The 12,492-nt window shown below is 40.3% G+C and overlaps 1 protein-coding gene across 1 annotated transcript in view; it reads right to left on the bottom strand.

Annotated features, from left to right (window-relative positions):
- Positions 1–12,492, bottom strand: part of LOC124009317 (sodium channel protein type 4 subunit alpha-like) — a 143,822-nt gene that overhangs the window by 36,077 nt on the left and 95,253 nt on the right. Inside the window, exons 11-17 of the mRNA XM_046320983.1 lie at positions 12,122–12,130; positions 11,766–11,945; positions 10,552–10,944; positions 10,228–10,369; positions 9,067–9,305; positions 3,751–3,924; positions 1,581–1,937 (exon numbers count right to left, since the gene is read on the bottom strand). Coding sequence (XP_046176939.1) covers positions 1,581–1,937; positions 3,751–3,924; positions 9,067–9,305; positions 10,228–10,369; positions 10,552–10,944; positions 11,766–11,945; positions 12,122–12,130 — 1,494 coding nt within the window. The remainder of the gene's footprint in view (positions 1–1,580; positions 1,938–3,750; positions 3,925–9,066; positions 9,306–10,227; positions 10,370–10,551; positions 10,945–11,765; positions 11,946–12,121; positions 12,131–12,492) is intronic.

Below are 12,492 nucleotides of genomic sequence, written 5' to 3'. Positions count from 1 at the left end.
TGGCACTGGACACGCAGGGTTGGATAATGTCATATATGTTTGTATGTACTTTGTAGAGGATAACAGATGGTTAAATATGTTGTCCAGACTGAATCTGTTTTGAAGTTCGCTTATAGTAATCTGCGTGTCAAGCCGGTTACTATGACAACGTAGCCGGCCATTTTCGGAGATATGATTGGGTTTTGGGATGGCCCACAGGGACACTGTACATGGAATCATTGTCGTAACACGGTGACCATAACGGACAATGCAAACCATTTTTAATTATTTCCTAGATCAATCCTCTCACACGGTCTGAAAGCACAGCTTTCTCAGAGTACGTCTATACTGTAGACTGTGATTCACTTTCTCAGAGTATGTCTATACTATTGACTCCTAAATAATCCCTTGTGGAAAACCTCTCCCTCCTTCTCTCTCCTACCCAATAGAAACCCTTACAGAAACCCTCTGTCCCTCCTTCTCTCTCATCCCCAATAGAAACCCTTACAGAAACCCTCTGTCCCTCCTTCTCTCTCCTCCCCAATAGAAACCCTTACAGAAACCCTCTGTCCCTCCTTCTCTCTCCTCCCCAATAGAAACCCTTACAGAAACCCTCTGTCCCTCCCTCTCTCTCCTCCCCAATAGAAACCCTCTGTCCCTCCTACCCAATAGTAACCCTTACAGAAACCCTCTGTCCCTCCTTCTCTCTCCTCCCCAATAGAAACCCTTACAGAAACCCTCTGTCCCTCCTTCTCTCTCCTCCCCAATAGAAACCCTTACAGAAACCCTCTGTCCCTCCTTCTCTCTCCTCCCCAATAGAAACCCTTACAGAAACCCTCTGTCCCTCCTTCTCTCTCCTCCCCAATAGAAACCCTTACAGAAACCCTCTGTCCCATCTTCTCTCTCCTCCCCAATAGAAACCCTTACAGAAACCCTCTGTCCCTCCTTCTCTCTCCTCCCCAATAGAAACCCTCTGTCCCTCCTACCCAATAGTAACCCTTACAGAAACCCTCTGTCCCTCCTTCTCTCTCCTCCCCAATAGAAACCCTTACAGAAACCCTCTGTCCCTCCTTCTCTCTCCTCCCCAATAGAAACCCTCTGTCCCTCCTACCCAATAGTAACCCTTACAGAAACCCTCTGTCCCTCCTTCTCTCTCCTCCCCAATAGAAACCCTTACAGAAACCCTCTGTCCCTCCTACTCTCTCCTCCCCAATAGAAACCCACATCCATCTCATAATTTGGACCAAACGACAAATCTGACCAGATCTTGCTATTGTTTGTTTCCATAAAACTCTGTAGCTCTCGTTTCTCCAGTGCATTGTAATACTCCTGTTCTATCAATGCCCTTTTCAGATCCCATTTCTCAATCAGAAGGTTGTCCAACAGCACAACTAATTGTATCCATAATACAACATCCATCACATCATTTACGCCAAACAACAATCTTGCTGATTTTTCTGTTTAAAAAAAAAACAACCTCTAAACTCATTCCAATGCATAATGATCCTGTTCTATTAGCTTGTGTGTGTCTTTTGTCCGACCTTCACTCTTTGTGTTAGAACTGATCTCTACATTTCAGGTTTCTCAACGGATCTACTCACCACCAGGTTTCCTATGACCATGACCAGCATGAAGACTAGGATGCAGAGAGGCTGCCCTGCCACCTCCATACAATCCCACATGGTCTCGATCCACTCGCCACACAGCACCCGGAACACGATGAGGAACGAGTGGAAGAAGTCCTTCATGTGCCAGCGGGGTAACATACAATCCTTAGAGATCTTACAAACGCAGTCCTGGTAGTTCTTGCCGAACAGTTGCATGCCCACCACGGCGAAGATGAACACGATAATGGCCAGTACCAGGGTCAGGTTTCCCAGAGCTCCCACGGAGTTACCGATGATCTTGATCAGTGTGTTCAGAGTGGGCCATGACTTCGCTAGCTTGAACACTCGCAACTGACCGACACACAAAAAAAGAGACAAATCAATTAGCAAAATTAAATGATCAAATTATGTTACATTACATAATGCTTAAAAATATAATATTTTTTACATTATGTGAATAAAGGACTACAGTGTAGTAAAGGACACTAAAGGACTACAATGTAGTATAGGATACTAAAGGACTACAATGTAGTATAGGATACTAAAGGACTACAATGTAGTATAGGATACTAAAGGACTACAATGTAGTATAGGATACTAAAGGACTACAATGTAGTATAGGATACTAAAGGACTACAATGTAGTATAGGATACTAAAGGACTACAATGTAGTATAGGATACTAAAGGACTACAATGTAGTATAGGATACTAAAGGACTACAATGTAGTATGGGATACTAAAGGACTACAATGTAGTATAGGATACTAAAGGACTACAATGTAGTATAGGATACTAAAGGACTACAATGTAGTATAGGATACTAAAGGACTACAATGTGGTATAGGATACTAAAGGACTACAATGTAGTATAGGATACTAAAGGACTACAATGTAGTATAGGATACTAAAGGACTACAATATAGTATAGGATACTAAAGGACTACAATGTAGTATAGGATACTAAAGGACTACAATGTAGTATAGGATACTAAAGGACTACAATGTAGTATAGGATACTAAAGGACTACAATGTAGTATAGGATACTAAAGGACTACAATGTAGTATGGGATACTAAAGGACTACAATGTAGTATAGGATACTAAAGGACTACAATGTAGTATAGGATACTAAAGGACTACAATGTAGTATGGGATACTAAAGGACTACAATGTAGTATCGGATACTAAAGGACTACAATGTAGTATGGGATACTAAAGGACTACAATGTAGTATAGGATACTAAAGGACTACAATGTAGTATAGGATACTAAAGGACTACAATGTAGTATAGGATACTAAAGGACTACAATGTAGTATGGGATACTAAAGGACTACAATGTAGTATCGGATACTAAAGGACTACAATGTAGTATGGGATACTAAAGGACTACAATGTAGTATCGAATACTAAAGGACTACAATGTAGTATGGGATACTAAAGGACTACAATGTAGTATCGGATACTAAAGGACTACAATGTAGTATGGGATACTAAAGGACTACAATGTAGTATAGGATACTAAAGGACTACAATGTAGTATAGGATACTAAAGGACTACAATGTAGTATAGGATACTAAAGGACTACAATGTAGTATAGGATACTAAAGGACTACAATGTAGTCCCCTGCAGTAAAGGAATGGCACATGACGTTATCATTGGATTGCTGTGTGAGTATGGCTTGTACCCAAGTAAACAGTGTCTCAACATCTAGATCAGAGTCCTGGTGTTTGGCACGTCTCAGCATCTAGATCAGAGTCCTGTGTTTGACACGTCTCAGCATCTAGATCAGAGTCCTGTGTTTGGCACGTCTCAGATCCATTTTCATATTGCTCGTAATTGAAGTGATTCCACTAAAATGTGTCCCCCCACCCTCGAAATCTCATTGATACTGTGACTCAATCATTGTAATGCTCAACAGATTACGCCACTGTGTGTGTGTGTGAGGGGGGGGGGGGGGGAACTAAGCTTGAAGTTTCTCACCCTCAAACATATCATCAAAAGGGAATAATTAATTCGATGTAGCATTTTTATTTTATTTTATTGATTGGGTTAAATGATTTATACAATTATTTAAACCAATCATAACCAATCAAACAAATCAAATAAATACATAAATAAAATGTTATGCAAATGAAATGTCTTTGTGACAGTGACATTACCAGTCTGAAGGAGCGCAGGACGGACAGTCCCTCTACGTTGGACAGGCCCAGCTCCATGAGGCTGAGACAGACGATGATGCCGTCAAACATGTTCCAGCCCTGCTGGAAGTAAAAGTATGGATCCATGGCTATCAGCTTGAAAACCATCTCTGCTGTGAAGATCACCGTGAACACCTGGGTGAGCACACAGATAATACACAACCAATACACAACCATTACATTACACAACCATTACATTACACAACCATTACATTACACAACCATTACCCAACCATCACACAACCATTACCCAACCATCACACAACCATTACCCAACCATCACACAACCATCACATTACACAACCATCACATTACACAACCATTACCCAACCATTACCCAACCATCACACAACCATTACATTACACAACCATTACCCAACCATCACACAACCATTACACAACCATTACATTACACAACCATTACCCAAACAACCATTATCCAACCATCACACAACCATTACCCAACCATCACACAACCATTACCCAACCATCACACAACCATCACATTACACAACCATCACATTACCCAACCATCACATTACACAACCATCACATTACCCAACCATCACATTACACAACCATTACATTACACAACCATCACACAACCATTACATTACACAACCAATACACAACCATTACATTACACAACCAATACACAACCATTACATTACACAACCATTACCCAACCATCACACAACCATTACCCAACCATCACACAACCATCACATTACCCAACCATCACATTACACAACCATCACATTACCCAACCATCACATTACACAACCATCACATTACCCAACCATCACATTACACAACCATCACACAACCATTACCAACCATCACATTACACAACCATTACCAACCATCACATTACACAACCATTACATTACACAACCATTACCCAACCATCACACAACCATTACCCAACCATCACACAACCATTACCCAACCATCACACAACCATCACATTACACAACCATCACATTACACAACCATCACATTACACAACCATTACCCAAACCACAACACACAACCATTACATTACACAACCATTACCCAACCATTACCCAACCATTACCCAACCATTACCCAACCATCACACAACCATTACCCAACCATTACCCAACCATCACACAAAGATCACATTACACAACCATCACATTACCCAACCATCACACAACCATCACATTACCCAACCATCACATTACACAACCATCACACAACCATTACCCAACCATCACACAACCATCACATTACACAACCATCACATTACCCAACCATCACATTACACAACCATCACACAAACACATTACACAACCAAAACAACCATTCACACAACCATCCAACCATCACATCACATTACAACCATCACATTACATTACACAACCATCACATTACACAACCATCACATCACATTACACAACCATCAACCATTACCCAACCATCACATTACAACCATCACACAACCATCACATTACACAACCAACACATCACATTACACAACCATCACATTTACACAACCATCACATTACCCAACCATCACATTACCAACCATCACACAACCATTACCCAACCATCACACAACCATCACATTACACAACCATCACATTACCCAACCATCACATTACACAACCATCACACAACCATTACCAAAACAACCATTATCCAACCATCACACAACCATTACCCAACCATCACACAACCATCACATTACACAACCATCACATTACACAACCATCACACAACCATCACACAACCATCACATTACACAACCATCACATTACACAACCATCACATTACACAACCATCACATTACACAACCATCACACAACCAACATTACACAACCATCACACAAACCATTACCCAACCATCACATCACACAACCATTACCCATTACCCAGCCACCATACACAACCACACACAACCATCACATTACACAACCATCACATTACACAACCATCACATTACACAACCATCACATTACACAACCATCACACAACCATCACATTACACAACCATCACATTACACAACCATCACACAACCATTACCCACATCACATCACACAACCATTACCCAACCATCACACAACCATTACCCAACCATCACACAACCACCATACACAACCATCACATTACACAACCATCACATTACACAACCATCACACAACCATCACATTACACAACCATCACATTACACAACCATCACACAACCATCACATTACACAACCATCACATTACTCAACCATCACATCACACAACCATTACCCAACCATCACACAACCATCACATTACACAACCATCACATTACTCAACCATCACATTACACAACCATCACATTACTCAACCATCACATTACACAACCACCACACAACCATTACCCAACCATCACATTACACAACCATTACCCAACCATCAAATTACATAACCATCCCACAACAATCACACAACCACCACTAAACCATTACCCAACCATCACATTACATAACCACCACACAACCATTACCCAACCATCACATTACACAACCATTATCCAACCATCACATTACACAACCATCACATTACACAACCATCACATTACACAACCATTACCCAACCATCAAATTACATAACCATCCCACAACAATCACACAACCACCACACAACCATTACCCAACCATCACATTACATAACCACCACACAACCATTACCCAACCATCACATTACACAACCATTATCCAACCATCACATTACACAACCATTACCCAACCATCAAATTACATAACCATCCCACAACAATCACACAACCATCACACAACCATCACATTACACAACCATTACCCAACCATCAAATTACACAACCATCCCACAACCATCACATTACACAACTATCACACAACCATCACACAACCATTACCCAACCATCACATTACACAACCATTACACAACAATCACACAACCATTACCCAACAATCACATCACACAACCATCCCATTACACAACCATCACACAACCATCCCATCACACAACAATCACACAACCATTACCCAACAATCACATCACACAACCATCCCATTACACAACCATCACACAACCATCCCATCACACAACCATCCCATTACACAACCATCACACAACCATCCCATTACACAACCATCCCATTACATAACCATCCCATTACACAACCATCCCATTACACAACCATCACATCACACAACCATCCCATTACACAACCATCCCATTACACAACCATCCCATTACACAACCATCCCATTACACAATCATCACATTACACAACCATCCCACAACCAATACACAACCAGTACAGATCTAGTGTACAACCATGATCAGCCTTGACTCGTTCTCATTCTGTTAATTCCTTGGACTTCGAGGAACTTTTTTCCACTTAATTTGTCGTATCGTATGTCACAACTATGCTAATATTGTGTTTCTACTGTTATTCTGTATTTTCTGTGAAAGGTGTTTGTCTCTCCTGTGGTCTAAAGGGCTTCAGATTAAATAGATTGAATAGACTAGTGTTGATCTGGATTCAATAGACTAGTGTTGATCTGGATTCAATAGACTAGTGTTGATCTGGATTCAATAGACTAGTGTTGATCTGGATTCAATAGACTAGTGTTGATCTGGATTCAATAGGCTAGTGTTGATCTGGATTCAATAGACTAGTGTTGATCTGGATTCAATAGGCTAGTGTTGATCTGGATTCAATAGGCTAGTGTTGATCTGGATTCAATAGGCTAGTGTTGATCTGGATTCAATAGGCTAGTGTTGATCTGGATTCAAAATACATGTTAATCTGGATTGAATAGACTGGTTAATCTGGATTGAATAGACTGGTGTTGATCTGGATTCAATAGACAGGTTAATCTGGATTGAATAGACTGGTGTTGACCTGGATTCAATAGACAGGTTAATCTGGATTGAATAGACTGGTGTTGACCTGGATTCAATAGACAGGTTAATCTGGATTGAATAGACTGGTGTTGACCTGGATTCAATAGACAGGTTAATCTGGATTGAATAGACTGGTGTTTATCTGGATTCAATAGACTGGTGTTGACCTGGATTCAATAGACAGGTTAATCTGGATTGAATAGACTGGTGTTTATCTGGATTCAATAGACTGGTGTTGACCTGGATTCAATAGACAGGTTAATCTGGATTGAATAGACTGGTGTTGCCAATTTGAGGGAAATATATGTCCTAAAGTTTCATTTTTTTTCAGAAATCCCTGTTGAAAGATGTATTGCTTGTTTATTTCCTTTTGATTCTGGGATTGTACAACCCTAGTTTCCATTGTGTGTATGTACAACCCTAGTTTCCATTGTGTGATTGTCCAACCCTAGTTTCCATTGTGTGATTGTACAACCCTAGTTTCCATTGTGTGATTGTACAACCCTAGTTTCCATTGTGTGATTGTACAACCCTAGTTTCCATTGTGTGATTGTACAACCCTAGTTTCCATTGTGTGATTGTCCAACCCTAGTTTCCATTGTGTGATTGTACAACCCTAGTTTCCATTGTGTGATTGTACAACCCTAGTTTCCATTGTGTGATTGTACAACCCTAGTTTCCATTGTCTAGTTTCCATTGTGTGATTGTACAACCCTAGTTTCCATTGTGTGATTGTCATTGTGTGATTGTACAACCCTAGTTTCCATTGTGTGATTTCCATTGTGTGATTGTACAACCCTAGTTTCCATTGTCTGTGTACAACCCTAGTTTCCATTGTCTGATTGTACAACCCTAGTTTCCATTGTGTGATTGTACAACCCTAGTTTCCATTGTCTGATTGTACAACCCTAGTTTCCATTGTGTGATTTCCATTGTGTGATTGTACAACCCTAGTTTCCATTGTGTGATTGTACAACCCTAGTTTCCATTGTGTGATTGTACAACCCTAGTTTCCATTGTGTGATTGTACAACCCTAGTTTCCATTGTCTGATTGTACAACCCTAGTTTCCATTGTCTGATTGTACAACCCTAGTTTCCATTTTGTCTTGTAGGTTATGTGATTACTATTTCCGTAACTGTTATGTGATTGTGGATAGATGATAAGTAGTTTCTTCATTGTAATAATACATTTTTGTTTTAAAACGTCTTATCAGATGTAATGTGATACCTATACTTATTTACTGTTTATATGAATCTTTCATAAAAATTAAAAATAAATCACAAAAATAGCCTTACCATGTTGAGTGAATATTGTGATCGTTGTGTGATAGATTGTAAGTGTCGTTAATAATTGTAAAAGTCATATAATTATGGAAATCCTTACCAGATTGCCAACAGAGAGCACATTGTTGAACTCGTCGGTCATGGGGTAGTGTTCCAGGGCCATGAAGAGGGTGTTGAGGACGATACAGATGGTTATTGCCAGGTCTAGGAAGGGATCCATCACAATCATCTTCACATACTCCTTTACCTTCAGCCACCACGGGCACCTGTCCCAGATCAGGTACGCCTTGGCAAAAGTGTACCAGCACGGGGGGCACTTCTGACGAGACTCCTCCAGCTCTGGGTGGCAGAGACCAGATACAGGGGTTAGGTTGCTATGGTTTTAGGGCTGTGTAAAATTACACAAACTTTCCCAGGGTTCCTTGGGTTTTTCAAGAAACTTGGTTGAAGGATTATCTCCTTGCTCATGCCCTCCTAATTCCGGGAAATTAAGATTTCGGAAAAACCAGAGAACTTTTGGGAACGATTGTGGAAGCCCAAGCAGTTTTAAAGGTAACACTTTTATATCTATAAATAATTTATAAAGGATTTGTAAAGGGTTTATAAACTTTTAATAAGTAGTTTATATATATCTGTCATAATTTATTAACTGCAAAGATACTACAAAGCACATTGTGTGCTTTTCTTTTAGCTCCTTGCCAAAGACTATACTGGTAATAATAACAGTTCTGGTTTTAAAATGCTTGATGGGATTACCTTTTACATCCTGATTGGCTTGTTGAGAGCTTTACCAGTCCAGTCAGCTAGCCATCAGTTAGTTATGACTTAGTTATACGTTAGTTTTGAGCTAGTTGTAGATTAAACTTGTAAATGATCAATTAGATATAAGTTAGTTATACATTTATAATGATGTCATAATGAGTTAGTTATACATTTATAATGATGTCATAATGAGTTAGTTATACATTTATAATGATGTCATAATGAGTTAGTTATACATTTATAATGATGTCATAATGAGTTAGTTATACATTTATAATGATGTCATAATGAGTTAGTTATACATTTATAATGATGTCATAATGAGTTAGTTATACATTTATAATGATGTCATAATGAGTTAGTTATACATTTATAATGATGTCATAATGAGTTAGTTATACATTTATAATGATGTCATAATGAGTTACTTAGACATTTATAATAAAGTTATAATGAGTTAGTTGGGCGTTAAAAGAGCCTCTGTAAATTGACCTCTGACCTCTGAAGGTACCCTCACCATCCATGGCATCGCTGAGGAAGCTAATGGAGCTCAGACCTCGCTTCCTACGGAGGGGAGGCTCTGCAGTCTCGGGGGAGAGCTGGGCTGGCTTGGCACTGGACTCTTCTATACAGGTGGGCTCCTGGAAGAACGGGGAAAACAAAGATTGACAAACACTGGCCAATCAAACAATCAATTAATTCAATCAATGACATTATATTTACTTCTTTTTTTTAATTACAAAAATATTTGTCACCACAGACTCCAATACTACAACAGGGCTCACTTGAAGAAAAAAAACCTGGTTTTAAAAAGTTCACAAACTTTATCTTCTTTGACCTTCTCCATGCTGCAGGCGGGTAGGGAGGTGGGGGTGTGCAGGCCGACCGTGGTGACGCCGTTCTGGTCCAGGGAGATGTTGAGACGCCCGTTGATGTTGAGACTGGGGGTGAAGACCTGGGAGCAATGACTCCTCACACTGCCTGTCCTTTTGTGCTTGTGTTGCCAGTTGGGGCCGATGGTGGAGCCTGCCCTGCTCCTTCCCATGATGTCCCCGTGAACACTGTACTCGTCATCCCCCAAGTCGGCATCAGAGGTGGTACAGGGTCTGAAGGAGAAGATACTGGCCTGGCTGCCACGGCGAGTGCTGAGAGGGTGAGACGACATGGCAGCAAGGAGAGGGTGGACGGGCATGGGAGACGTGGGAGGCAGGGGGGACTGGAGGGAGGATAAGGAGAGAGAGAGAGAGAGAGAGAGAGAGAGAGAGAGAGAGAGAGAGAGAGAGAGAGAGAGAGAGAGAGAGAGAGAGAGAGAGAGAGAGAGAGAGAGAGAGAAAGAGAGAGAGAGAGAGAGGGTGTGAGAGAGAGAGAGAGAGAGAGAGAGAGAGAGAGAGAGAGAGAGAGAGAGAGAGAGAGAGAGAGAGAGAGAGAGAGAGAGAGAGAGAGAGAGAGTTGTAGAAGACAAAAAATAGTGAGACATTCATCATTTTTTAAATGTTAACCTTTGTTTAATAAGGCAAATCAGTTAAGAACAAATTCTTATTTACAATGACGGCCTACCCCGGCCTAAACCGGGCGACGCTGGGACAATTGTGCGCTGCCCTATGGGTCTCCCAATCACGGCCGGATGTGATGCAGTCTGGAATCGAACCAGGGCACTGCAATGACACCTCTTGCACTGAGATGCAGTGTCTTAGACCGCTGCGCCACTCACTCAGGACCCCAAGTGATGCAGCAGGCCTTGATAGGTGCTACACATTGGTAGTGAATAAGGTGATTTTGCCATATATTGTGATTGTTAAAAGGCTAATCGGGAACATGATGATGCTAAACAAGGTCCTAATCAACATTCAATCTTTCCAAGACCGACACGTTGCCAACTACAAATCCCTCTGACAGTTCAGTAAGGTGTGATATGTACTCGTCTTACCAAGCCACTTAGAAAATGAATACGCTACACTGTAAGTCGCTCTGGATAAGAGCGTCTGCTAAAAAAGACCAAAATGCAATGCAATGTAATGTAAAAAGTGTCTGTCGTACCACCCGCTCATCCAGTGGATCAAACTTCTCGTCTGATTGGTCCTCTGGATCCTCGGACAGCATCCTGCGAGATCTTCTACTGGCTGTCCGTTTCAAACTACTGCTCACTTTGAGTTGAAACGGGGACAGCTCTGGAGACATGACCGAGTCTGTCTCCTGCTGGACTCTTCTCTCAGCCATCTTCCCCACCAGTAGAGAAACGAGTTCAGTTTTACACTTGTCAAAATAATAACGGATAATATAATCACCATCAATCTGTGCTTTACCATTGACTTTAAAGGAATTTATTAACACACATTCTAGACGGAGGTTAATTAGTAGGAATTATTACAATATTCCTCAAATGTAATACATACTTTAATTTCCTGAATTGGCAAAAGACAAACAAAAAGAAAAACAAAATAAGTAACAGGATGTTTTAAAATAAACTTTAAACCAGAGCCATACATTATAGAGAGAATATATTACAACATACTGTACTATACTGTACTGTACTATACTGTACTGTACTATACTATACGATAATATACTATACTATACTATACTATACTATACGTAACAGGATGTTTTAAAATAAACTTTAAACCAGAGCCATACATTATAGAGAGAATATATTACAACATACTGTACTATACTGTACTATACTATACTGTACTGTACTTAAAAAAAAATTTATTATACCTTTATTTAACTTGGCAAGTCAGTTAAGAACATATTCTTATTTTCA

This window comes from Oncorhynchus gorbuscha, linkage group LG22 (genome assembly GCF_021184085.1).
Source record: "Oncorhynchus gorbuscha isolate QuinsamMale2020 ecotype Even-year linkage group LG22, OgorEven_v1.0, whole genome shotgun sequence".
Classification (NCBI taxonomy): Eukaryota; Metazoa; Chordata; class Actinopteri; order Salmoniformes; family Salmonidae; genus Oncorhynchus; species Oncorhynchus gorbuscha.
Note: the sequence above shows the minus strand (reverse complement) of the source record. Positions and strands in the feature narration are given on the sequence as shown.